The 26,649-nt window shown below is 45.1% G+C and overlaps 1 protein-coding gene and 1 long non-coding RNA gene across 3 annotated transcripts in view; one reads left to right on the top strand and one right to left on the bottom strand.

The window, feature by feature from the left end:
* Positions 1 to 26,649, top strand: part of LOC128852653 (uncharacterized) — a 77,685-nt gene that overhangs the window by 755 nt on the left and 50,281 nt on the right. For both annotated transcript variants that reach the window (XR_008450619.1, XR_008450620.1), the window contains exons 2-8: positions 2,205 to 2,405; positions 2,796 to 3,003; positions 9,434 to 9,600; positions 17,080 to 17,175; positions 19,901 to 19,966; positions 21,644 to 21,929; positions 26,108 to 26,304. This is a non-coding gene — a long non-coding RNA (uncharacterized LOC128852653). The remainder of the gene's footprint in view (positions 1 to 2,204; positions 2,406 to 2,795; positions 3,004 to 9,433; positions 9,601 to 17,079; positions 17,176 to 19,900; positions 19,967 to 21,643; positions 21,930 to 26,107; positions 26,305 to 26,649) is intronic.
* Positions 16,058 to 26,296, bottom strand: LOC104067930 (dual specificity protein phosphatase 13). The gene is made up of 3 exons (XM_009570743.2): positions 26,106 to 26,296; positions 24,946 to 25,166; positions 16,058 to 16,461 (listed from the first exon to the last, which is right to left on the bottom strand). The coding sequence occupies exons 1-3, from the start codon at positions 26,294 to 26,296 to the stop codon at positions 16,247 to 16,249; spliced, it is 627 nt and encodes a 208-aa protein (XP_009569038.2). The 3' UTR covers positions 16,058 to 16,246.

The raw sequence follows: 26,649 nt of genomic DNA on the forward strand, positions 1-26,649 counted from the left end.
ACAGGCAGGATTCTGCTGCTTCTGCTGGGTTGTGCCTCTTCTGATGTCAGACTGGTGGCATGACAATGTTTTGTGGTATTGTTTCTTTAGGCTGGCATTCTGACTTCCAGGAATATTAAGCTGAAACAGAAGTATTTGTTTGCCTGCCTGGCTGTCAAAACAACCGGAACCCTGCGCCCCTCTCACCATAGGATTGCAAGTGCATGTAGGCAGGGATCGCTCACCGCCTGGAAAAACATTCTGTTTCTGGGAGCAGTTGTGTCTGTTTCCATTGGTTTTGTTTTTGTCAAGTAAAAAATAGAATCATAGAATCATAAAATGGTTTGAGTTGGAAGGAGCATTTACAGGGCATCCAGTTCAACCCCCATGCAGTGAGCAGGGACATCTTCACCTCTATCAGGTTACTCAAAGCCCTGTCCAACCTGACCTTGAATGTTTCCAGGGATGGGGCTTCTACCATCTCTTGGCAACCTGTGCCAGTGTCTCACCAGCCGCAGTTTGAAAAAAATTCTTCCTTATATCCAGTCTAAATCCACCCTCTTTTAGTTTAAAGCCATTGTCCCTTGTCGTGTCACAACAGGTCCTGCTAAAAAGTCTGTCCCCAGCTTTTCTATAGGCTCCCTTTAGGTACTGGAAAGTCTAAATACTAAAATACCAGCTGCTGAGATGTTTGAAGAGTGGTAGGTGACTTTGAAGGCTCTTGTTTTGGATGAGGTAAGCACCTGCCCTCTGGGAAGTTGAATAGTTGCCTTGGGCTCCCAGCAGCAGGTCCTTGCCATGTTACTGGTCGTTTCTGGAAATCTTGGCTGCACTGATGGTGTTTTGAACGTGCAGATCATTCCCCATTCCTGGAGTCTTCTGTGCATTCAGCCTGCTCCTGTTCAGCGTGTGGATTCTTGCTGTCAATGGTCACCTTCTGCATGTGCTCACCCTATCTTAGCCAAGCAACTGCACCAGCCCCTGGGCAAAATTCTTCATCCCTTTATTTTCCATGTGCATTCTGAAAACATCAAAGGGTCAACCCAGTGCAACGCCAGGCACTGTTCAGATACAAGGCCATTTCTAGCCTGGCAGGCTGGTGTTCCAGATAGAAGAGACTAATGCTTAGGTGGGTAAAAGGATGACACCTGAGTAGAACTAGCAGGACTGTGGAAAAATGCTCCCAGCCAACTTTGTAAGTGGCAGTTTCTGTGGCACAGGATATGGAGCTATGGGAAAGATCAGGGGAGGGGGTGGGAAGCAGGGAGAACCCCCAAATCTTTCTTTTAAAAAAAAAATTCTTACGAAGACTGAATTTCTTCCACAACCACTGAGTAGAGAAAAGGAGAAGGGAGAGTAACGATTGGTTTCTGGCCAGACCACAGCAGAGGTACTGTTGGAAAAATCTGACACGTTGTTTCCTAGGGCTTGATATTTCTGTGTTGGTTTAGGAAAAAAGCTTTGGGTAAAGTTCTTTCGAAGACTTCCCTCCCCTATTCCAACCTGAAGGACTGGAAGATTTCCTCTTTGCTACAAAATATGCTATTATTTGGCAAAGCGGAGTTCTTAACAATTGCATGAGAAGAATAAGTGTATAATTATATCGGATTTTCCTAATGGACACTTGCAGCTGTGCCGAGATGCTCACAGCATGCGGGAACCATTATGTTCCCAGTTGTCTGGCAAAAGTTAAGAAACTTTAGATATATATTTTAAAGTTAACTGTAAAGTAAATCCAGATGGTTCTCTCTCGCACAGACAAGCAGTCCTCAAACTTGACACAGAGCTTTAACCCAGCTATATCTTGGTTTGATGGATGCAGAGAGAGAGGAGCATTTTAAAGGACTGTGCGCCTCCTCACAAACACTGCGTGCTCTTGGTTCTTGCTGAAGTCCATTGACACTTCAGCAGCACTGCATAAAACTTCTTTGACAGTGCTTTGCGTGCGTGAGGATCTAGCTGGGTGTTACTTGTTTAATGTCACATTATCCTGATGGTTTTGCTTACTGGGGTCAAGGCAGTGCTGAGGCGAGCATTGCAGACCCATAAACCAAAAAGGATGGTTACTACCCTATGTAACATACCAGTTGAGTCTGTTCTACTCTCTTCAGGTCCTAGTTAAGGATTACCAGGATATATTGTCAGGATGGTTATTTTTGATTGATATATTCAGAGTTTTATTTGATTCTTTAATAAACATTGTTGTGTTTGTTACTTCTTCTCAGGCAGACATCAGATGTGCTAGCTTCTACCAGCAGGGAAATCAGAATTATGGTGACTTCTCAGACCATTCTGCAGACCAAACCGAAGGGACAGCTGTGCTTCGCAGGGTGAGATTTCAGTGTCAGAATGTTTTAAGTCAACACATCAGGAGCATTTCTGAAAAAAGGGAGAACTGAAAGGTCCGTCAGAAATGGTCCGTCATGGTATGTTACTTATGGTGGGTTTTTTTAGTCAATAAGCAAGTGTTCTTGTAGATAATAGTTGATGTTGGCTGTCCGGGTAGTATAACAGATAGAAATACTGTTCTATGGGCTGCTTAAGCAGTATTGTCAGGAGGGGAACTGCAATTTGACCTGGTAGGAGTCAAAGTTACTGGCTGGTGCATCACTTGCTACGTTCCTGACAGGGCTATTAGACCAGCAGCAGTGGCTGTGTTTATAAGACAGTATTTAATGTTGGGATGAAGCAAGGTCCCTAGGGGCTAGGAAGGAAGAATCCTAGTCCTGAACAAGGTTCATAGGCTTGAGGGGGAGGCTGGGGCCAGGGCTCTGAAAGGCATTTTGTTCACTATCTGCTTTTTCTCTCTCTGTCAGCAGAAAAAATATTGTGGAGGATCTGTGTTGAAATGGAGTATAGATCCCAAGGCACAGTAATGAGGGCTTTCTTATAACCTTCCCTTACTGAAGAAGGCTGGGAACAGGAAGAGCCTGGGACCCCAAACCTGTTTCTCAGCTGATGCTCAGAGGAAGCCCTGTGAGAAGAGATCCCATCAGAGGAACCCTGTGCAGAGAGCATTAACCAGTGAGTATGTCATTCAGTGCTACATAGGACATCCTGACATGCTCCTGCACTCCAAAAAACGGGCACTTCCAGTTGGTTATGGCATATAAACTGCTTTACAAAGGGCATTGCCAAAATTCAAGGTGGTTTTGTCCCTAATATACTGCAGTATCACACATGCGATTGCACTTAAATGAGACATAGGTAAATGGCTACAGTCTGTTTCTACCCTTATTGTTTATTGAGATAAGAAGGTTTTTTTCTTCTCTCTATCCTTCGTAACACATTGCTGCAGAGATTCCAGAAACGTGTGATGCAGCTTATTCCTAAGTGTACTGTGGTTTAAAAAATAAACAAAAGTAATAACTGCTTCATATGTAACTCTGAGCAGAAAAGTCCAGGCATGCTGGGAGCAGGTTTCAGGTCAGGGTAATCTTATGGTTATTCTCAGTGCCAAACCTAGACTTAAATAGAGGTGAGAGCCAGCAATTGCATTCGTGTTTGCTGTCTTCTTGGTACAAGCTTGCTGGCAGTGCAGATGGAGGAACACTATGCTGGTGCCACCAGCTCAGTGTCTGTGCCACCAACCACAGTCAGCAACAAAAGCCTTAAAGGGAAGGACATGAAATTTGGGCTCCTTGCTTACAGGATAGATTTTCTGCCCCAGAGAAAATCTGTTTAATCTCCCTACTCCACCTCCTTAGATGAAGCTTGGCTGGAAGCCTGAAACATGAAGTTTTACAGCTTTTCCAAACCCGTTTCTTTTCTCCCAATGTAAATTGTCTCTGGTGGTGTTTTTTCTTATTTATGGGACTGTCCAATATTTTTATTAACTCTTCTATGCTCTTTGCCTCCAAATGTTCTGATAATGAGTTCAACAGACTAAATAATGAGTATAACTGTAACTTATAACATTAACTGGTTTGAAATATGTCCCCTTCCCATTTTTCCTAAGCAAGTCTGGGGGAAGTTTGCCCAGCCACTGCTCAGGTGCAGCTGTTCTGCTGCACAGGAACATCTGGTCCTCTGGTCCCATATGGCTGCGACCTACATCCTCCAAGAGAAAATCAAGTACAATTCATGTCATAAAACCACACAACAGCAAAACAATGCCTCGTAATCCACCAGGAATGCTCCCAACCACCTGAGGGCAAATGCCTTTTAATGGTTTTTTGCTCTGAGTTTGATCAGGTTCCAGATTCTTTTTAAGCTAAGAACACCATAAATGTTGGAAATAAGGTACTCTGTTTCAGGAAAAATACAAAGGCCAGACCAAGAAGTTCTGTGGGGCATAAATAGAGCTGTTACACTATGAGATACAGCAAGACTGCCTTAATAGATGGCATTTGAGTGCGGTTGTTTATGGGTCTTAACTGCTGTTGGCCCAGGAAAGGCGTACTTAGAAAGGAAATCGGGGAAAGCAAATGCACGCCTGGGGCCTTTGAAGTTGTTGTTATCATCCACATGCATGAGAATAGGAGATCCTCTCTAGTCCAGCAAGTATGGGGAAATGAATGAGTTTGGCTGGCGCATACATCAAAGGTCTTCACTTGTAATTTGCTTAAGAGATTATAAATGAAATATGAGGGAATTATTGAGGAAGAGTAAGCTGCTGTTTCTTCCCCCTTGCAGCGGGAAAGAAGAACAATTGAGCATCTATTCTGGCTAGAAGTGATTACTGAAAAGCTTTCTGACAACCTTGAGCAAAACAGCAGTCACATCTTAGTTTCACTGACATCAAATAAGCATTTGATTTACTGACGTCCAACTGGACCTGTTCAGTGCCAAGGACTGTCTTTGGGAAGCAAACAAACTTGATAAAGCTCTTTTTTTGCAGAACCACAGTATTTGAAGCAATGCGTTGTCAGGCCAGGAAATGTGCTCTGCTTTGTAGGTACCAGAAATGTTTTACTTCAGAAATAAACTAACACAACCTAGTGACAAGCACTTGAAGCTTCCTACTCTTCCCTTTCCTGTCAAATGTGTTGTTTACTAAGGCTGTTCAGGAGACTGACTAACCACTGGGAAGGGGAGATTGTTGGCAAGTCATTAAACCATGGCTGGACTAGGAGATATGGAGGCTTGGTTACAACTGATCATCTGGCACAAAACTGGCTATGAATGCTTTTGAGGTGGGAGGAAAAGTGGCTTCCTGGAGCAGCTTCCAGTAGAAATGCAATGTGGGAAAGCCTTGTTTTTGGGTTTTGAGGAAAAACTGTCGTGAATTTTTGAAAGGGATCCAAAGATGCTGGCTAAGATCTAGATCATGTAAGTCCTTACATCCCATGTTCCTTGCTGTTGCCAAGTTGGAGATTTCATGGAATGACTCAAAGCTTTTGAATCAAGATCAGGTGCCTCAAAGGAGAGCTTGGTCATTTTTGGAGCTAGCGCAGGAATTGATGGATGTTAGTCTACATGGGACCTACAGGAAAGCTGGGGAGGGGCTGTTTATCCGGAAGTGCAGGGACAGGATGAGGGGGAACAGTTTTAAGCTGAAAGAGGAGAGATCAAGATGAGTTATTAGGTATAAATGTTTTCCAGTGAGGGTGGGGTGGGGAGGCCCTGGCACAGGTTGCCCAGTTGCAGCTGCCCCATCCCTGGGGGTGTTCAAGGCCAGATTAGATGGGGCTTTGAACAACTTGATCCGTTTGGAGGTGTCCCTGCCCATGGAAGGGTGGGGAACTGGATGAGCTTTAAGGTCCCTTCCAACCCAAACCGTTCTGTGATTCCGTGGTGATTCTGTGATGATGCAAATGGAAGATGCCAGCTGCAGAGAATTTCCGTGCTCACTTTGGTAGTTTCTTTGATAACTGTAATATTTGCTGGCTGTATACCCAGCATGTGCTTTATCCCCTTTCCTCCCCTTCACCAGACAAACTTCTGTTGAACATTCTCAGTCCACGTTGTCTCGTTCAGGGTGGGATTTTACATGCCCATTGATGTTCCAAAACAAGTAGTCCTAAAAAACATTCTGACGGTAACCTCATTGTACGTAGAACAGAAGGATCATCAGTCTAGCTCATTTATTGGTTTATATCACGGAGGGGAAGCAGAAGGCAGGAGAGTGCATGTTTCCCAGTCAGAATTAATTAACTGCACTTTCAAGCTTTGCTACTCTTAATTTTTATGCAGTGTTAAAATAGAGACTCTTTGTGAAAGCAGCCAGTCTGCCACACCTTCAACTCATCCACATAAACATGCTGGCACTGAGGATTTTAAGGAAAGCTTTTCACTTGACCCATTGCTTTTCCATCCAGACTCCAAAGCACACACGTTATTCCATTCAATGCTCTTTATTCCAGCTGGTTCAGATGTTGGCTTTAGTATGAATTACAGATTCAGTCCCCTGCATTTTCGTAATTTACAGTGAAGTGACAGCCAAGTGTTTTGAGAGAACATTCACTTAGAGGATTTTCATGTGAATGAAAATGAACTCAGAGTCACAACAGCCCTGAGAAACTTGCTGTGCGCCAGAGAGAAGCGTGCAGAGGTGTCAGAAGGTGCCCTGCCACCAGGAAGGGAGTGCCAGGGAGCAAAAGTGGCTGTCAGGAGCCCTGGCTTGAGGAATGAGACTGTGGGAAGGCTGGATGGGTGGCCAGTGAGAGGTTTTTAGACAATGAGGGCTAAGATGCAGAGCGGAAATTTTTGAGAAAATTGAGCTATCAACAGGAGTTTCTGCCTATTGCAATTACAGCTCATTTGCAATCAGAAAAGTAATATGTATAAACAGCGCATGAAATTACTGCTAAGCATGTTTTTAAACATTTTGCATTTATGGTGATATGAACATGCCCGGGTTTAGAGAGAGACAGCGATGCTGCACAGCAGAGATAAGTAAGTACAGGTTTTACGTATTGACTTAGCTCTTTAAAAAGAGGGGGAGACAAGGCTAGGGGGAACCTAAAGGAGGAAAAACTTGAAAGTAGAATACATCAAATATTGTTTCCTTGGAAACAGAAAGAGGGATTACATCACTGGGTTCAAGGCTGTGAATAGAGCCCTAGCAGCGCAGATGCAGAATAAACTCTTCTTCCTAGAGGGAAGATGCGGAAATAAAGATGACCTCCCTTTAGATGCTTCTGTCTCACTGCAGTCAGCACAGCCCGATCCTGAGGAGCAGCAGTGAATTCAGCTGATGGCGCACGACAGTCTGCTCTCAGTGAGCTGGAGCAGTCTGCTTGGTGAACTGCCTCAGTTCGTGAGAAGAAGGATGATTTTCAGGCTGCTATTAATACCGCCAGTGTCTCCAGAGCCCTGTGATGCTGCCATGGCAGAAATCACTAGAAGTCTTTAGCCTGAACTCTGAATCCTTTGGGCAGGACAGCGAAAACATCAAGCCCTTACTAATGTTTGTGAGAACCACCCTGTCTGCAGCATCACCGTACTCTGGTGGAGGTTCAAGCCTTTGGGCAAGAGGAGCTGTGGCTTGCTCCGGAGCCACGTGGGGAGCCTGTCCTCCCCTTACGTCCTGCTCCCATCTTGGCTCCCTGTTTAGCCAGCTGCACTCCTGCAGCAGTTATGCTCAGGGCCACAGCATCCCTCTGCCCTCATGGGGGTGAGCAATAGCATCTGAGGAAGGTACAAATGCAGGCACAGAGAGATAGGGGCTCAGCACAGAGTGGGCTGCCTGCCGCTCCAGGCTGCTGGGGCTCCTGGTCCAGCCAGATCATGGGACCTCTCCCTTGCATCCCGACAGCGTTTAGTGTGGGTTGCAAGCGTTCTCTGTTTCTGTGTTAAGTATCTTGATATTATGGAATATATATTAATGGCCTCATGTTGCACCAGGGGAAGTGTAGACTGGATATTAGGAAAACTTTCTTTACTGAAAGAGTGGTGAAGCACAGGCAGCGGCTGCCCAGGGCAGTGGTGGAGTCTCTATTCCTGGAGGAGAGCTGTGGCACTTGGGGACAGGGTTTAGGAGGCACGGTGGGGTTGGGCTAACAGGTGGGCTGGACGAACTTCGAGGTCTTCTCCAACCACAATGATTCTATGATTCTCTGTACCATTAGTTAACAAACCAAGTAATAATGTTTTAATTGTTCCCAATGGATTCCTTTGCACTAAGCAGTGGTTCATCTTGTAACCTTTATTTTTTAGTGACAGGCAACTTTGTCCCAGCTTTTGCAGCCCAGCTCTCATCTGAGTGCGTGTGTACAACACTGCCAAAAAGACGGCTTCAAAATTGTGCACTTCACGCGTCTTATGGGCTAATGTAGCTAAATCTTCCTTTGAAAGACTACAGCCTTGTATAAATGGTGTTATTATATGGTCTTTCCAGATGTTTAAGAATATAATTTATTTTAAATAAATGGATTGGTTATGGCAATGTCAGTAAATGATCCCTTTCAAATCGAGACACAGCTTTGTTCCATCAGTTTGTGTGTGATAACACAGAGCCCGGTCAGATTTCCACTTTCTGGTGGGAATCATCTCAGTTTAAATACTCAGACCAATGACTCCCAAAGGGTTGCTCCTTCCCAGCGCTGCCAGAGCAGCGCTGGTAAGTGAAGGGATTTGCTAAATGTCCCCCTGTCATGATGTTGATAGAGCTGCAATGTGTTAAGTCTGTACACTCCTTCCCTGGCACCTCTTGTCTGAAGGCACAGCCCAGTAACTGGAACAGCCGGTGCTCCAGCTGCCTGAGCCCAGCACACAGCTGTGGAGAACCAGGTGGCAGCACTCTAGTGCTTGTAGCTCTTCCCATGTCTCCTAACGTGGTACCACTCCTAAACCTACCGGAGCAGCTCAGCTTTCCTTGGCAGGGGAGAAAGAACAGAAGCTTATTGCCATTGTTAAGAAAATAATGAAAACAATGAACTTTATGACAAATGATAAAATCCTATGCTGTATAAACCATTCTCACACTGGGAGAGGGTGGGTGGGGATAGAAGAGTTCTGAACGTCTGGGGCTGGCAGGAATGCAGCTCTTGCTTAGGTAGGTAAGGGGTGATTTGTGTGCATGGCTGAGTCCAGCTGTGATTCTGGATCCAAGTCTGCTATTACCATAACACGGTTTAAGATCCCAGCTCTGTGTCTAGTGCTAAGGGAAGTCTGGGTAAAATTTAAACCTTATAGTTTGCGTCAATCCTCAGTTTATTCTTATGTTTGAATTTGGAATAATTGTGGGGGATTTGGCATACAGCTCTTCATGGGAAAAGTGGTTGGGGTGGGGAGGGGACCTTGATACAATAGTGCTTTCTTTGAGTTGCTTGGGGTTCCTGCTGTGTCATCTCTGTGAGTCGTTGTGCCAGCACAGTTTGCTTTTTCCCCAAAATGCCTGTTCCCTGTTGTGAGCTGATATTCCATGGTGCAATGTCTTGCTGGTACAATCTCAGTGCTCCAGAAGGGCTCTTGGAGTCCATTGCATGGGTTAACTGCCAGAATATACATAATTTTAGCCTTCTGTGATGATTTTTTCCAAGTTGCCCACAACTTATTTCTCATTTTTTAGCAGGCCGGCATTTCTGAGAATTGGGATGACTGCTGTCAACATGACCACCCTGAAAAAAATGTATTAGCATTCATCTCTTGAAATGCTTTTGTGTGACTGGCCGTATTGACTGCATGGCTTTGATCCTTGACATCTGACCAAAGGGATCTGGGACAGCAGAGGTGCAGGTAAGTTGGCACATATTTGTGGTGTGAAGCAGGATGGGTTAGAAACCAGACGACTTGGTGGAGGGTATAGCAATCGTAAAATCAGGGTGTAACCACATGGAGGTGTAACTGAATCTAAACTGGTTGGGTTTTTTTTTAATCCATGCAAGTTGACGGTAGTAAAAGATGAATTGAAGAATTGTGTGAACTGATGGAAAGCAACTTTGACTGTAAAAATCTAAATATTCCTTCCTGTTACTGCCTTTTCCCAAGCAGTCTCTAACTCCTTAAAGGGCAACAGCCTTCTGCCTGGTCAGATGAGCTGTTCATATGTGCCAGGACTGTTTTACTTAGTATGGTATTCACGTCTTGTTAGACGATGTCTCCTTTGATTAATTCAAATATTCAGGAAATGAGAAAGATGGTCAGCCTGATTTTTAATCAGTTGCATGTTCCAGTTAGGTATCAGCTAACTGTATATGAACAATTAACAGTTTCATCTGAGCAATGTGTTGCTTAGCCTTCAAAAGTGCTGAGAATGCAAGACTGGGGTTTCTGCAAGAGAAGTGAGGAGGAGAGCCATTTCCCCTGGCCTTGGCAGTATTTGGTTCCACCATCCGTGAGCTGCTCCACAGCCTCTCCTGGAAGCTAAGTGCTGCCTGGCAGTGGGTGGCGTTTCTTCATGACCGGAGATTCTTCTTCTGCAAAGCTCCTGGACAGGCAACATAGACTCATAGAAAGGTTTGGGTTGGAAGGGACCTTAAAGCCCATGCAGTTTCACTCCCTGCCATGGGCAGGGACACCTCCCACTGGATCAGGGTGCTCTAAGCCCCCTCCAACCTGGCCTTGAACACCCCCAGGGATGGGGCAGCCACAACTTCTCTGGGCAACCTGTGCCAGGACCTCCCCACCCTCACAGGAAAAGGATCTTCCTAAGACCCCATCTCAGTCTCCTCTCTTTCAGCTGAAAACCATTCCCCATCACGGTATCTCTGCCCTCCCTGACCAAGAGCACCTACTCAGCTTTCCTGTATCCCCTTTCAGTACTGGAAGCTGCTCTAAGGTCTCCCGGGAGCCTTCTATTCTCCAGGCTGAACATCCCCAGTTCTCTCAGCCTGTCCTCGTATGAGAGGTGCTTCAGCCCTCAGGTCATCTTCATGGCCTCCTCTGGACTTGCTCCAACAGATCCATGTCCTTCCTGTGCCGAGGGCTCCAGAGCTGGACGCAGAACTCCAGGTGGGGTCTCGCAAGAGCAGAGCAGAGAGGCAGAATCCTCTCCCTCACCCTGCTGGTCCCATTGCTTTGGATGCAGCCCAGCATCTTCTAGTTACTATGTTTTGAAATCATCTTGTCGTTGACATTTATAGACTGAACCCCTTAGACGTGTTCCCTGCGTGGGTGACCTGGCCGAATCATGTGTACTGATACCTCCAGGCACGGTCACAGCTCCAAAAATGTCCAACTCACTGGTAGTTATACACACAGCCAGAAATTACAAATGCAAGCCAATGGATAGAATAGAGAGTAAGAAGTAAATTTAATTTTCCAACTATCCTTAGTTTGAATAGTCTGTGATAAAAGGCTCTTTTCCTCTTGTGAGAATGGCAAAGAAAAGTGTCTTTGAGGCCAGCCCCAGGACCCTGCTGTGTCTCTCTGGTGAATGAGCAATGAAAAGTGGCCATTCATTGCTGACTGATTATTTTTCCCCTTCAATGGAGTGTGGGAGGGGGAAATCCTCCAAAGTCCAAGTCTTCTCCAAGTCCAGCAGACCAAAAGCATCAGGAAATCTCTGGAGGGAAGTAAAAAAGTTATGAATGGAGAATAAAATATTGGTGCAGAGCAAAAGGGCTGTTGTGTATAAAGAGCAGATGGGAAAATGTTGAGTTTGAAGTTTAAAAGATGAGGATCTGAATCTCATTCAGCTGAGCAAGGGGAAGTGGTTTGGGTTTCCTTTCCTTGGAGGTTGGCTCCATTTGATGAATTGTTGAGATGTGCTATAAATGTTTAAGATTTATAGGATAGGCTCCAAGTAATACTAATGAGCAGCTAAAAATAGATCTGATAGGAAAATATAAACTGACAAACAGATCACCCAGTATAACAATAACTTCATGATCACGCAACTGTTGCCAGTTGAAGATGGGAGACATGGCATGGAAACGAGCTTTTGTTTTTCACATCTGAAAGTTAAAGGAGTTGGAGTGAAAACAGATGTTCTCCAAAACAATGTGTCAGAATAACTCCGGTAACAGCCAATTGTCACCAGAGCCAAGCAAATAATTCTTTGCTCACTCTTTGCTGGCTGAGGGGTTTCCAATGATGTAAAGAACTTACTTACTTACTTACTTACTTACTTACTTACTTATTTATTTGAAGTAACCTCAATGTTTTTGGTGCAAAAAATATCAGTGTCTCAATTCTTATGGTTCTGTTCTTCTCAGGTTTTCGGAATTTTTGTCTTAGAGCTGTTGGTCCCCCCAAAACAATTGTAAAAGCTTTGAGGAATCATTTTGGTTGTAAATCTTTGTGAACATTTCATTGTTGATATTTAATATTAGATGAAATAGTGAATTACAATTCTTATTGAATTGGGAGAAATTAATTACTTGCTTTGTTTTCGTAGAAAGGGATTTGTAGAACAGCAACTGCCTTTCAGAAGAGTTTTACGCAGGGAATAACCGCAAGAGTAGATCTTGTCTACTGCAACAGCAGAGTAGTTGGGCTTTAATTTTTGGGGTCCATCTGCTGAACACCTACCTAAAAGAAACATTCAAATCAGTCAGTGATGTGTGGATGGGCTGAAGGTTCAAAGATCCTTTGTGCTGCTGTTAATCTCAGCTTGTGCTGGGTGCCTACCGCATGCGCTGGAAGATACTTGTGGTTGTGAGGATAACTGGCAACAAGCAGGATCATACAGCAGCAACTGGAAGACCCTATCCCCTCCTCTTGGGCAACAGACCCATCAGAAGTGTGAGCTGAATCCCAGACCTGCTTTGAATTTTGCCTGGAGTTGAATAGCTGCTGATTTTTTCAGCTGGCTGGATTTTTACTGTGCACATTCTCTAGTTGTACTAGTGTGAAAATACTTTTATTTGCAATATTTTTTCCATTCAGAGATGCTTTGTCTTCGTAAGAGTGGTTTCAGAAATTAGTCTGTGGGGAGTACTGCATCTTGTTTTGCAGCATGCCAACACCTCTTTGTAAAGTAAAAGGTGCTGTTCTTTTTTTTTGATACATTCTTTTGCCCTGATTTTGAGCTGCTTTATTGTCTGACAGTTGAACAGACCCATGTACATCTACTCAAGGATTTGATGTGGGCTCATTGTAATTTAATGATGGAGTGAGAAAACATGAGATGGGGCGTGGCATGGCAACATCATGGAAGCTGCTCTTTGACAGGGTGGAGAGTGGCTACTGGCAGAGAAGGAAGGGAAAGAACTGGAGTTGAAGAGGGTAAGACAGGAATAAGGTTGCTTGAACAGCTGGGATTATTGAGCATGAAGGTGATGGAAAGATGTTGTGGAGGCAGAAGCTGGAGGAGGAGAGACAGAGTCAGATCCTCAGCTAACATCGCTGGGTATTTTTAGGAGTGTTTCCTGAGAGTGCTTTCTGTATATAAACAGATGAGGTTCCAGGAGGCAGCAGGGAGGGGGAGCGGAATAACTCAGGGATGCTTGTCCCACAAATAGGACATTGCAAAGAGCAAACTGTTTGACTTGATTAAACTGCAGCCTCCTGCAACAGATCACGGGTCTAATTTCCAAGCAAAGTAATTGTAGCCTAAAGAAAACTTAACTGTTGAAAGCCTCATAGGCACTAGGTTCCTGTTTGACTTGGCTTCAGGAGCTGCACGTACTCTTTGAACCTTAGGAAAGTTGTAAAGCGTGAGCTGTTTTGAAGGCCCTCTCTGCAGCAACACATAGCTCTGCCTTTTTATTGGGGAAGTGAAGAACAAAAAACGACAGGAGAAGGATAACAACATCTGGCAAGTAGACTTGACAGTGCTTTGCAGTTCTAGAGGGGCTGACAGAAGCTGAGCAGGTCTGATATAGATGGAAGAAAGTCACCTGGTCCTGGTGGGCAGTGCTGAAGTTCAAACAGAAGCAAGAACCACTGGCTACAGTGGAAAGGACCAGAACCAGGATATCTGCTTGTGAGACTGCTTGCGTACAGGTGCATTGTGTCCAAAGAGCGGCCACATGTGTGCTGGAGGTCATGAACAAAGTAGTTACTCTGCAACATGGTCAGCTTAGCCTTGTCCAGTGGCTCAGTACTCACCCCTGACAAGTTAGTCTTGGTTACACTTTGTTTTTCAGCTTTGTGGTCTATTCTGGTCCCAGTTCAGATTTTTTTGTAGGAGAAAAAAGAGTAAACACTATGAATTAAGAAGGTCCCATAGAAGGGCCACCTTTGCTGCAGCAACCCCAAAGGTACCCAAGCAAGGAGGAAGGAATTAATGCACCTGCAAGAAAAGGCTGACAGTCTTAGTTGGTGTGGACCTGGGCAATATCCCGGCTGGCATTGCTTTCCATGGGAAACCTGTCCTTGGCACTCTCTCCTTCCACACAACTTGTTGAAAGTTTCTGTCCGCTCTTCCTTTGGCTTCTTGCGGAGCAGATTTATGGTCCCGCTTTCCTTTTACAAATAAAACCCTGAGTGCAAATCCAAGGGATAGATGACACAGTGCAGACATGCCCACAGTGATACTCTCTGTATTTATCATTGCTGAAAGTCTGGGAGGAAAAGCTGGTGGTGGCAAGGTATCTCATGTGAGAAAACTATTCTCAGCTGGGGTAAATTCTCTGTCACTCTGAGTAGTAGTTCACTTTAAATTCTCCCCTGCAACCACAGATGTTTCCAGATGTACATCTTGCTGGGAATTATGACCTGTCCCACTAGGCTCCGTGCGTGGAGATTTGGGACCGTTGTGTTTCATACACCCTTGGTGCTTTAGCTCAGTGCCATTTGGCTTGGTGTAGGTTGAGTTACAGATTCTGAAGGGAGCGGTGAGTAAGGAAACTGAAAAGACTGCTCACGAACCAGCCTCGGAATGGGCTGCAATAAAAACTGATCCCCAGGCAGACCAAGGTGGAGGAGACCCAAGTGCCAGGAGTGGTCCAGCCACCATGTGCACTGAAATCCAATCTCCTGGCTGTGGCAGGGAGTGAGAGGGCTGTGAAAGCTATAACTGCACTGGTTTTTCCATCGTTAGAAATGACCTCCCTTCTGGTTGCTTACTCCAATCTCAAAGGATGGACTCTTTGTAGAGGGACGACCCATCTCTCTGTTCCCTGAGAGGAAATCGGTCTGTAGCATTGCTTGTGTTTTACTTGCTGTGTTTATAGAAGTGGAAACACTGCCTGAATTTCCCCATCGGCTCTGCGGGGAATCATGTTTCCATATCACATTATGAGAAATGCAGTGAAAGTGTGATATGCTCAGTTAATTCTTTTTTTAATATATGGAGGCAAAAGAAACTTAAGTTCAGAATGAGTACATGCTTCTCTCTTTCTGTTCAACATCCATGGTGCTATAAATACAAACTGCAGGGTACTTTCAGAACTGCAAGCCTTTAAGACCTCTCAAGGGAAAACATCACACCAAATTAATCTGCCGTCAAGTGGAAATTCTATATTGTTTGCATTTGCCAATGTTCTGTATGTGGCTGTAATTGCACTGAAGCAAATATCTGCTTCGAGTGCTTCACAAGATTAAATGTGGCCAATTGGGCGTAAAAGAGTAATCGAAATACAGAGCTGCTGCTCTGGATTTGTTAGAGGCGTTGCTCATTTTTGCTCTGACATGATGACACGAGGTTCTGGCTTTCTGTTAAAACAGGGGAATGTGGTTTGGAGCATTGGGCTGTGAGCCAAGCGGAGGATGTTTCTGTCTGGCACTGCAACCCTGCAGTGTGCCCTGAAGGTGCCCCTTGCCTTAGGCGTGCAAGCGGACACCTTCCCTCCCTCTGGTCAGCAGTGAGGCTGCCAAGAGCCATGCCCCAGGCTGCAGCCTCCGGCTGGGACTTCCAGCATTGGCTCCTGAGGATTTCAGGGTCTTTATAAGTTCTGGGTGTTTGCCATAGATCTGAAGCTGCAGGGACTTGTGAAAGTCCCAACGAGAGCTCCCCTGGCTTGTGATGGAGAGAGACCAAGGTCTGAGCTGGATCCTGACAGGTGTCACCATGTCAGACAAAAGGAGCATGGCAGCTTGCAAAGCCTGGAGTCCTGCTCTGTGCCAGCTGGATGTGAAACATTAAAGATTGTCCTAAAAAACCTTATGGTTTCTTTTGCGTTTTACTAGTTTAGCTCTTTTCCCTCTTGCCATATTAATGCAATTATAATGAAGTAAAAAGTCTTTTTTTTTTTTTCCACTTGGCTTTGCTGCCTTTTAATTCTCCATGAAAACCCAACTGCTCCCTCTGCCCTTCCCAACAGGTAGTTAAATCAACAGGCCCAGGTGGGTAAAACTGCCTGTTTGAATCCTTTATTTCATTTTCTTTAATTAGTAGGCTTATCCAAAACGTATACATACTGCACTCCGACCAGACCAGTCGTTTCCCAGGGAATCTCTCAGCACAGTTATAGAGCAGTCCTGACAGTATCCTTGCACTGTCTTCAGGGAGGATAGCATCTCTCGGTCCAGTGCCAGGAGGCACTGCTCGTTGGCACTAGCAGGCTCCTGCTTCTCTGCTTTTCCTTCTTCCTAGCTGGAGGTCGAGCTCCTGAAGCTGCTTGAGGAAACCGGAGTTGGGGCAGATCCCTCTATGTGAGCGTACAGTCCGAACGGCATCAGCGAGGGACATGTCTTCACAGATCATTAAGAAAGCGAGGACAAGAGTTGCCGATCGGCTAATTCCCATTGCACAGTGAACCAGCACTTTGCCTGGAAAAAAAGGAGAGAGAGAAGTGCAGTTATATCAGGAAGCCAAATGGGGTGGTTTATCCTGCTGTAGCAGGGATGGAAGTGGTGCTGGTACACAGGCTGAGCAAGCGTGTGTGGAACCCTGCAGAGCAGATCCAGTGCGGTGCTGGTTGAGTTTTTAATAGCTGTGTGAAGAAAATTCATGAAGGTATTACAGGATCATTGCTTGTTTAAGCTTAGCTGTCAACCTCGTTGAATCATATAATCATTTGGATTGGAAGAGACCTTAAAGATCATCTAATTCCAACTCCACTGCCGTATGCATGGACACCTCCCACTAGACCAGGCTGCCCAAGGCCCCATCCAACCTGACCTTGGACAACCTGAAGGCATGCCTTTAGCCCTCTTGCCCAGCCATGGTGTCCCTGCTTGCTCACGTGGTTTTGGGAGTGATGTGCTTGCTAGCAAAGCTTCAGGTCTTCATATTTGAAGTCCATGCTATGGGAAAGAGCCTTAGCAAGTTACCTGCTACCAGAGAGCCTGGAAATTAGGGCGTTCAAATGTGTGATGCTCAGGAGTGCTCAATGCTATTACAGGAACACTCCTGACTTTCCATAGCTCTTGTTCCTTCTTTATTAGGGCATTTGTGCTTTCTGCTGGTGCTGACTGCTGTCCAGACCTCGGTGGAAGTATGTGAGAAGACGGGTGTCACCATCAAGAACAGCTCTTCTCTGTGTAAGCCATTTACACTGTCTCGCTGATGGATTTTTATTTCTGTAGCCGACCCTGTCCATTCATAGTCCCTGTCCTTCCCTAATGCGATAATCTTCCTTTTGGTATTAGGGGATCAATAGACAAAAAACTTAGGAAATGTTTTGAGTTCCCCAGAAGCTTCAGTGTGAGGTATGCATCTTCATTAAGAGTTCATTAAGAGTAATATGGTGAGTCCTTCCCCATTGCTGTAAGCGAGCCTTGGAATCCTGGAGTGCAGCTTCCTCCTTCCCACTGCGCTGCTTTGGGTTTTCTGCTGGGATCGCTAAGGGAAGCAGCCTGAAAATGCAATTTTGTACCATGAGTGCTTCCCAGGTTTCTAAAGTGTGTCTGTAGCTCATGCTGGGACAAGAGAAGCTTTTTTTTTAAGTGAACTTAAAGTAAATTTAGTCAAGAGGATTGCTTTCAGTTAAAAATATCAGGTTTATGATCCTTTCCGTCTGGAGGTGAACAAAGAGCCTGTTCTGAACTTGGAATCCTGCATCTTGTAAATACTGTAAAATACTTTAATTTTCACAAACAGCATATGAGTCTGTGAGAAATTTTTAATTGGGAAAAAAAGATGTCGTGTTGTTATTCTCAGTTATAGCCAAGCCTGAACATGTTCAAACTCTCTTGGCCTTTGCTGCAGTCAGAGCTGGTCTATTCACAGTGGCCGTGGCTCAGCAGTTGGGCAGTGTTAAAGTCACCAGCGATTAGAGTCAGATTTGAGCTCCTGACCACCTAATGGACAGTACTGTCTCCTACTAAGGCAGCTGGAAAAAAAAGTTGTCTTTTTGGCATGAAAATTTTGGAAGAATGAATGGCTTTTCAGGGTTGGTTCCTTGCTGTCTTTGTCCTTGCAGCATCTTGGTTTCTCTGTTACCAGGGAGCGAGACAAAAATACCCCTGTAGGATGATGAGGCCAGATGCAGCCCAAAACCCCTCAGCCTGACTGCCCCCATCTCCCTGGGTGTTAATTCTGGGTACTTTGTTCACAGCTTTTGATTTTAAATCCCGTGTTGTTTATGACAGAGTATTTCTTTAGCAGCCGCTCTGGTTCTGACTAATGATCACAGCGTAGCCACATGCTTGGGGAGTGCAAGTGTGTGCTGCTCTGGCCAGTTGGGAGAAGTGTTGGATTCCACGCTGCGTGTGACACAGCCACCTCTCATTATCCTGGCATGAGAAATCCGAGCTCAGCCCTAAAGATAGACATGTCTTTGGTAGCAATAAAGGGACAAATATAGGCACTGAGGAAGCGCTAAACCAGCTCTGGTGACAGCAGGCTTGAACTCTGGGCATCACAGCTTTTCGGGGAAGGAAGAGGTTTGGCCAATGTAATGTCACTTTTGCAGAATTAGAGGATCAAGCGATTTCTGTTTGTGTTTGCCTATTCAGATACAGAATTTACTGAGATACCAATCCCTTTATTCAAGGTAAATTACATCACTGTCAGTTCCATTAACTCTGTGGGGATTCCTGGAAGTGAGGTCCTACCTTTTATGGGAATATGGGAAAAAACTTTGCAGTCCCACTGAAAGATAATGCTATTTTGGATTTTTGCTAGATCTGTTTTTCGATGTGCTGCACTATCACACCAATCTTGTAGGATTCGCATGCTGAAGCACTTCATAGAAGTTATGGAATCACAGAATGGTTTGGGTTGGAAGGGACCTTAAAACCCATGCAGTTCCACATCCCACTGGATCAGGTTGCTCCAAGCCCCATCCAACCTGGCCTTGAACACCTCCAGAGATGGGGCAGCCACGACTTCTCTGGGCAACCTGGGCCGGGGCCTCCCTGCCCTCACAGGAAAACATTTTTTCCTAAGATCTCATGTCAATCTCCCCTCTTTCGGCTCAAAACCATTCCCCCTCTTCCTGTCCCTGCACTCCCCGGTAAAGAGCCCCTCCCCAGCTTTCCTGGAGCCCTTTAAGTACTGGAAGCTGCTCTGAGGTCTCCCTTGAGTCTTCTCTTCTCCAGGCTGAACAACACCAGCTCTCTCAGCTTGTCCTTGTACAGGACGTGCTGCAGACCTAGGATCATCTCCGTAGCCTCCTCTGGACTAACAAATCTATGTCCTTCCTGTGCTGAGGGCTCCAGAGCTGGATACAGGGCTCCAGCTGAGGTCTCATGAGAGCAGAGTATAGGGGCAGAATCACCTCCCTTGACCTTCACACTCAAAAACCCAGGGCTGAGATTTTCAGAGGAACGTAAAAGAATCAGGAGCACTATTTCTGTTTGAGAAATACTGCAAATAGGGCTAAATCAGAAAGTTGTTTAGAAAGTCCATGTTTGAGTTCTTTGCAGTAGGTCTCATTGCAACATAGCAGCGGGGACTGCAGAAACACAGAGACATGCTCTAATGCGCACCCCAGATAACAGCAGCCAAGTAACAAAATGTTCTGAAAAAGTTTCTTGGAGCCAGAACTGCTTTCTTTTATTTGTCTGAGAACTCAGCTACCAGCACTCTACAACTGAAAGAAAAAGAAATTATATTTATAGTGTGAACTGCACCAAGAGAGGGGAAAAAACAAACTAAAACAACAAAAACCTGATGGCCTCCATGTTGGAGTTGATCTTGAATCAGTAAATATTTTGAAATTCAATCTAGATTTGGCCAGAAATTGTATGAGGGACAGGAGACTTGCTGTTCTGAACCTAATTTCTGTAAAATTGTTCTTGGGTCCTTTGTTTTCCCACTCAGATGGAGCCTTCTGCCTTGGAAAATGCTGAGCCTGCAGTCTGGAACTGAAGACCAAGCTGAGCACAGGTATGGATGCTGCCATTAAATAGTGCCAGATGGGCTTTTGTTGGACACACAGAAAGCAGAACAAATTCCAGGCTCCTACTTATCCAGGCTGGCTCTCTACCATTTTATATCTAATGCTATGTCTGAGAGAAGGAGGTTGCAAGTATGAGCACAATGAATTTTCTTATCTGCACTTCAAAAGAGTCCTCCTTGATCAGCAACGTCCTTTAGAAGGTGTCTCGGTGAGAACCTGGGCAAGCCCTAACTACTGACCTTGGCCCTGCTCTGCATGGCTCTCTTAACGCACTTTTTCCTATGGGGACGCAGGTATATTCCCTTTTACATGTGCAGTGTCTATTCCACTTTGTGGGCCTTTGTTTCACCGTGCACAGAGGTTATGATAAATGCTGGTACATTGACAATAAAATGACTGTTTGTTGCAGATAAATCAGTCATGTGAAATGATTTAATTAATGTGAAATTGCTCTAATGAAAGCAAATTTGAATTTACTATGTGATTATTAGTAGCAGACAAATTAAATGTTAAACTTCATTCAGGAAACAAAAGCCATGTTGCTGTTTGCTTCTGTTGACAGGCTCAGACCCTCGTCTCTTGGCAGTAGCTGTAGATGGGTTAAGTGATGCTCTGAACCCGCTGTGATAGAGTGCATTTGACTAGCGCCCAAAACACATCTACACCGCTTGGGCTGGCTGTAATGGGCCTGATAACAACGCGTTGCATTAGCCTCTTGTGGGAGGCAGTCGGGATGCACAGTCCCAGCACCAAGCTCTGCATTCCGGAGTGGCTGCTGGACCACTGCCTGAGAAAGCAGCCTTCTCAGAGGCAGCTGAGGTGCTTGCCCCTGTCATGGGGTGGCCAAGGAGGTTACAATCAGATCTTCTGTACCACAGAATCCATGCCATAAGTGCAAATTCTCCAGCTCTGCCTTCCCTTCCCCCATTGTGCAAAAAGAAGTTGGACCAATCCTGCATTAGAGAGCCACGTTGCAACCTTCTCTCTGAGCATGTAACAAGATCCCTTAGGAATAATGGGATTAACTGGGAGAAGTGGGGGCACTTAGCTTCTGGCATTATTAAATCTTGCAATCCTGATTTGAAATGTCCCACCGCACATCTCAAGCTACTTTTTGCAGAGGCAGACAATAACTGTCATCTGGCTGGGATTTGTGCAGAACAATAACACTTGGTTTTTAACAGCGGATTATGGATATTATATCCAGCTCATGCCTGCTGTAACTCTACTGACATCAAAGGGTTTGCAACAGGGATAAAGTTTGCACATTCAACTTTGTTGGCCAAATTCAAGTTGGGAAATTCAATGTTGTTCAACAAATGGGTCATTAAAACACATAATGTCTTATTGTGCTTTTGCTACTCATCATTAACTGAGCTAAATGTTCCGAACTAGCCCTTGCTTTCTTTCAGGATGGATTCAATTTGGCTTAAGACCAGCCTCCAGATCTGTCACCCAGAATGACACCCCAGATGCCCTCGTTTCATCAAATCCAGCAGAATTCTGCTGGTCACCAGGAGAGCTCAGCTGAGCTGGTGGGCCCCGGGGGCTCTTCCCACTCCACCGTGGTTTTCCCATCTCCTGTTCTGTTTCAGCCACTGTCCTGTAGTCAGGTGCAGAGTCAATTATCTGCTTCTTCATTAATTGTGTCTCTTTTGTCACAGCTGAAAACAGCAAGAAGCCTATGGAGATCTGTAAATGGTGGTGTGTCCCTTCTTCCTGGGCCTCCTGAAAGAGTGAAGGGCTGTCATCTGCTGGAGAGTGGGAGGTTGAACTGATGTATGCAGTGCACCTACAGCAGAGGCAACAGAGATGACCCTTTTCTCCTGAGTCAAGTATCTTTCACACCCACCAGCAATGAGAAGATGGGAGAGAGAGCCTGGCTTTTCATTTGCCCCAGCGCAGTGGAGAAAGGGAGATACCTTTGAGAGGGTTTACCATTGCAGGAAGGTAATGGCTGATTTAACTTGCCCATTTCAAACATGTTCAGAGGTCAGTAAAGGGAGGAGCTCACTACTTGGGAATCTCTCTGTCCATGGTGTTAGTTTAGTCATTTTCGTAACGTGCTTTTATTTGTGCTTTCAAGTCCTTCCCTCTTCTGCCAGACTGTATCAAATCCTGCTGATTTATGCTGAGGTTTAGCGGCACTCCAGAAAAATGCAAATTGTACAGTTGGTCAGGCAAGAGGGCAAGGCTGATACTCAAGGTGTTGCCCCATGAGCACAAGGGAGAAGGCCAGTACGTCCCTGACACCATGGTTTCCCTTGCAGAGCAGGGGGCAGATGGAGCGGCTGATTGTTCTTGGCTGAGCCTTCCCCAACAGCTCTGCTACATGGGCAAAGGAACAGCAAGGGCTCTATTGAAGGAAAGACAACCAGGGAAGCAGGATTCATCAAGTAATGCTGTTATGGTGTGGCTGCAATAGCAGTACATGTATTTTTTCATCTCTGTGACAAAGATGATGAACAAAGTCATTCAGGGTTTGATGCAGCCATTGACCACTGTGACAGGAATAGCTCCAAGATAGGAGGATGTAAATGCACTCTCTCCTGCTTCCTTTTGCTCAGTCTCCAGCATGAGAGTTTGAAGACATTGCCTTAAAAATAAATACCTTACATCACACACTCATATTTATATCAACAGAGCCTGTTCAGCTAAGGTAGAAATCTGGAATAAATCTGACCATGCTGCTTTCTGGATTTCTGATGTTGAACATCAGAATTTTTCATCAAGCACAGTGGGAGGAACTGTTCTTACTTAGTTCTAATGAGTATTTGATTCTTAGTTTTAAATAGATTTGTGCTTCACATAGTCTTAACTTTGACTTAGACTCCCAGGTGAAAAAGACAATTTAATTCCACTTAAAAAAAGATGTTAGATTTGCTTGTCATATTTAAGCAGCAGCCTTAAATGACTTCTCAGTTGCAGAAGAGCACTTCCTTACGTCCTGGGTTTCATATGAACCAGCCTCTTGTCAGCTGGTATAATTTTTTGTTCAGGATCACTGCTTATAATAAATGCTGGTGTTTCTCTTCTTTGAATGATGTGTGTAACAATCCTGTCTCATCCTTGCAGAGGTCATGGGTATTTAGCTGCTCAATTTCCATACCTCAGGAAAAGATGTTTCCAGAACATCTTGTTTATGTATTTTCTAAACTGTTGCACTTTCCTTACAATGCTGAATGTCAGCAACAGCTGGACTGTATATGATTGAATTTCACCTTGTCTCCATTCCCAGAACTCTGGGTCCATATGGAGTTCAGTAAAGTAATATCGAAAAGCTTGGGAGCAGGGATAAATATGCGCTCTAGACACGATGAGTTCAGTGTGTTTGCCTTGAGCCCGAACTTGTTCTGCATTCATAACTTTCCGGCTTTGGGCGTGCATCTTACAAACCCCTGGCTTTGTTTGCTTTTTGGGCCACCATGAGTCACCTCTTCTTTTCTGTCTTTTGTCATTGGATTTGGAACTGTTTTTTTGACACACACGGAAGGATTTTGGATCCTACCTTTCTCTGGAGCACCACAATAATGACTTTGATTGCAAATAGCGCGTGCTGGAATAGAAAGAAATGGTGCAGAGCCATATTCCCCTAATATGTTAGTGGTCTGGAAATCCAAGTGCAGCCCTCAGTTTCACAAAGACAAACACTTTCTAACAGGATGGATCAAGCCTTCCAACAGCAGTAGATGCTGAGCTGTCTAACACTGAGGTGCATTGTTTTCCGTTACTGTGTCTCAGTTTCCTAGATTGTGTGGCGTAGGTTGGATCTACTGGCTGCATACGATAAAGCTGGGTAGTTAGTATTTTAGGAACCTCATTGATATTAAAGTTCACCTTGATGCAAGCAAAGCAGTTTGCTGAGTGTGTAACTGTTCTCTTAATAAATCATAGAATCATTGAAGTGTTTGGGTTGGAAGGAGCTATGAAGGTCATCCAGTCAACCCCCTGAAGTGATCAGGGACATCTTCACCTTGATCAGGTTGCTCAGAGCCCTTTCCAGCCTGGCCTTGAATGTTTCCAGGGAGGGACAGCCACCACCTCTCTGGGTAACCTGGGCCGGTGCCTCACCACCTGCAGCGTAAAAAATGTCTTACTAATATCTAGTCTAAACCTCTTCTCTTTTAGTTTAAAACACTCACGCCTGTCCTATTGCTACAGGCCCTGCTAAAAAGTTTTTCCTCATCTTTCTTTTAAGGCCTCCTTTACATATTGAAAGGCCACAACAAGGTCTCCTTGGAGTCTTTTCCAAATCACTTACTTTTGAGTTGGTATCTGCAGTTTTGTGGCACAGAGGAGACATGCTCTTGTTAAGGTTAGTCCTCAATAGTAACAATCCCCCACCACCCCCAGGCCTCGGGCATTGTACCTGGACTGTTTTTCATGAACCCAAAGGTTTTGAGGGTTGTCTTTTCAAGGCTATACTCCTTCTAGCAACAGCATAGCATTGTCTCCCGGCTGCCGGTGTTGCTTAGGTTCTCTTCTACAGGATGGCTTCCCAGCATGTTTTTCCCTATCCTGTGCTTGTAGGACTTGCACAGATTGTAGCATTAGAATTGATTCTTCTTACTCGCATATGATGCTTGCCTTTGTCTTTTTACCCTATCCCAGTTTTTATTTTAAACCCCATCACTAATTTGAAAATACCAAGTGTGTGTGCCTCCTCTCGGGTCAGTCTGTCCCTCTAGGTAATAAGGGACGCTTGCTATTTCAGCTTTCACTAATGAATAGCACTAGACAGAGGGAAAACCCCTTTGAAAGCCTTTTCAGTTAATCCTTCCCTTTTTTAGGGGAACAGGGGAACTCCCACTCACTGTGGGAATTCAGGAGGCAGGCATGATGCTACTTGGTTTGGGTATCTCCATTCTTACCCACAGGTGTTTGGTTTATGCCAAATACTGTTTGATACTTTGCCCTACTTGGCTCCTATGCAGAAGGTACACAAAACACAGAGATGGTCCATTACCTCTTGGGGAGTTCAGTGCTGCTCTTATGTAACGAGCGACCGGGTAGAAGTAAATGCTGAGATCGAAGTTCGGGTTGTCCTCTGCCTCTACTCCATAGTAATCCACAGGCAGGTCTTTGTAGAACTTGGGTCCAGTGTCGATGTGAAATCGCCCAGCAGCGGCATTTACAACATGGGAGATGCCCATTCGGCTCAGCTGTTCTTTGTCACGAGCAATGTACCTGGAAGAAGAACAGTGGGGTTATATTCGCCTGCTGCATGACAATGTTGAGTAGAACATGCTCTAGTGGCTATTTTCTGATAGGTTCACCAGGTACAAAGTGTCCACTGAAATGCTTCAGAACAGAAGTGGTTCGTTAACAAACTGACTTCTACTTTTCCTGCATTTTTTTTCCCCAAACATCAGTTTAGGTTCTTCGTCTCAACTGACAAAAATTCGAAAGGTGGTGGTGGTGGTGATACTTCTGCGCAAGCCAAGAATTTTCCGCTTTGCTTTCTCACCAAGTCCTCTGCTGAGCATCCGTTAGGGGACTGATGCCATCTGGCAACATGAGGAGAACACAAGGTTGATCATGTTTTACCTAGCTCTGGTGTGACCGCCTGCAGTTTGATGCCCCAACCCTAGCAGGCTGTTCCAGTGTGGGAATCCTGTAGTAACACTGGAGAAGGAATCAGGAGGGGGAGTATTCTTTTGAGATTCTCAGGATGTCTTTTGTTTATGCTACAGCATCCTGAGCACAGTTGAGGCTTGCTCAACGCTTAGACTTACTGTGAGGCACCTAGTTAGTCCCTAGCTCTCTCCCAAGTGACAAGTAGTAGGACAAGAGGAAATGGCCTCAAGTTGCTCCAGGGGAAGTTTAGATTGGATATTAGGAAAAATTTCTTTACGGAAGGATTGGTGGAACACTGGAAGAGGCTGCCCAGGGCAGTGATGGAGTCTCCATTCCTGGAAGTGTTAGAAAAACATGTGAATGTGGCACTTTGTGATATAGTTTAGCAGGCACAGTGAGGTTGGGCTGACAGTTGGACTGGATGAGCTTAAGAGGTTTTTTCCAACCTTAATAAATCTATGATTTTAAATAAAGAGTAGATGATATCATGGGGTTTAGGATGAGGGCTAAGACTTGTATTAAAGCCTTCAACCCTTCCCTCTCTCTTACAGATCTCCCACGTAAAGATTTGGCCAGACTTCATCCACATGCCCCGTCGGGTGTGTGCGTGTGCAAAGCAGGCGCCGCAGCTCCTCCAGGGATGGTGTTTCAGCACTGCTTGGGCTACCAGGCATCCAGCTTGAAGCACTTCGTATCTTGGGGCGCAGTAAGTCCCTGCTGCGCAGGGAGTCCCAGGCCATCCTGTAAGGTAAAGGGACAGTCATTAGCTATCATCCAGAGACCTCTCTGAGGTCACCCCCTCTTCTTCTCACCTTCCCTTACCCCCTCAGAAAGCTTGTCCACAGTTACAGCAGTGAGCAATTTGGGGGCAGATTGTCTTCTTCTTGTGTGTTTATGTATGTATAAACTATGACTGGACACGAGCATACTGCTGCAATCTAAACAACTGTCTAGTGGCTCTCATAGCCCCACGGTGTGGTTCAGACAATGATTTTGAAGACTATGCTTTTTAAATGAAGTTTTATATTATTATGGCAAATTAAAAGCTAAAGCTTTTTCAAGCTGCTATGCTCAGGGCCTCAGCAGGCTTATT

The sequence above is a fragment of the Cuculus canorus genome, chromosome 7 (assembly GCF_017976375.1).
Source record: "Cuculus canorus isolate bCucCan1 chromosome 7, bCucCan1.pri, whole genome shotgun sequence".
Lineage (NCBI taxonomy): Eukaryota > Metazoa > Chordata > Aves > Cuculiformes > Cuculidae > Cuculus > Cuculus canorus.

What these genes read in the sequence shown, in the direction of transcription:
- LOC104067930 (XM_009570743.2), bottom strand. Translation starts at nt 26,296, where the DNA reads ATGGCCTGGGACTCCCTGCGCAGCAGGGACTTACTGCGCCCCAAGATA. An exon ending in AATCTTTACGTGGGAGATCT is followed by an intron (nt 25,167 to 26,105) that starts GTAAGAGAGAGG and finishes TTCTTCTTCCAG; the next exon opens with GTACATTGCTCGTGACAAAG. An exon ending in AGCACTGAACTCCCCAAGAG is followed by an intron (nt 16,462 to 24,945) that starts GTAATGGACCAT and finishes CTTTTTTTCCAG; the next exon opens with GCAAAGTGCTGGTTCACTGT.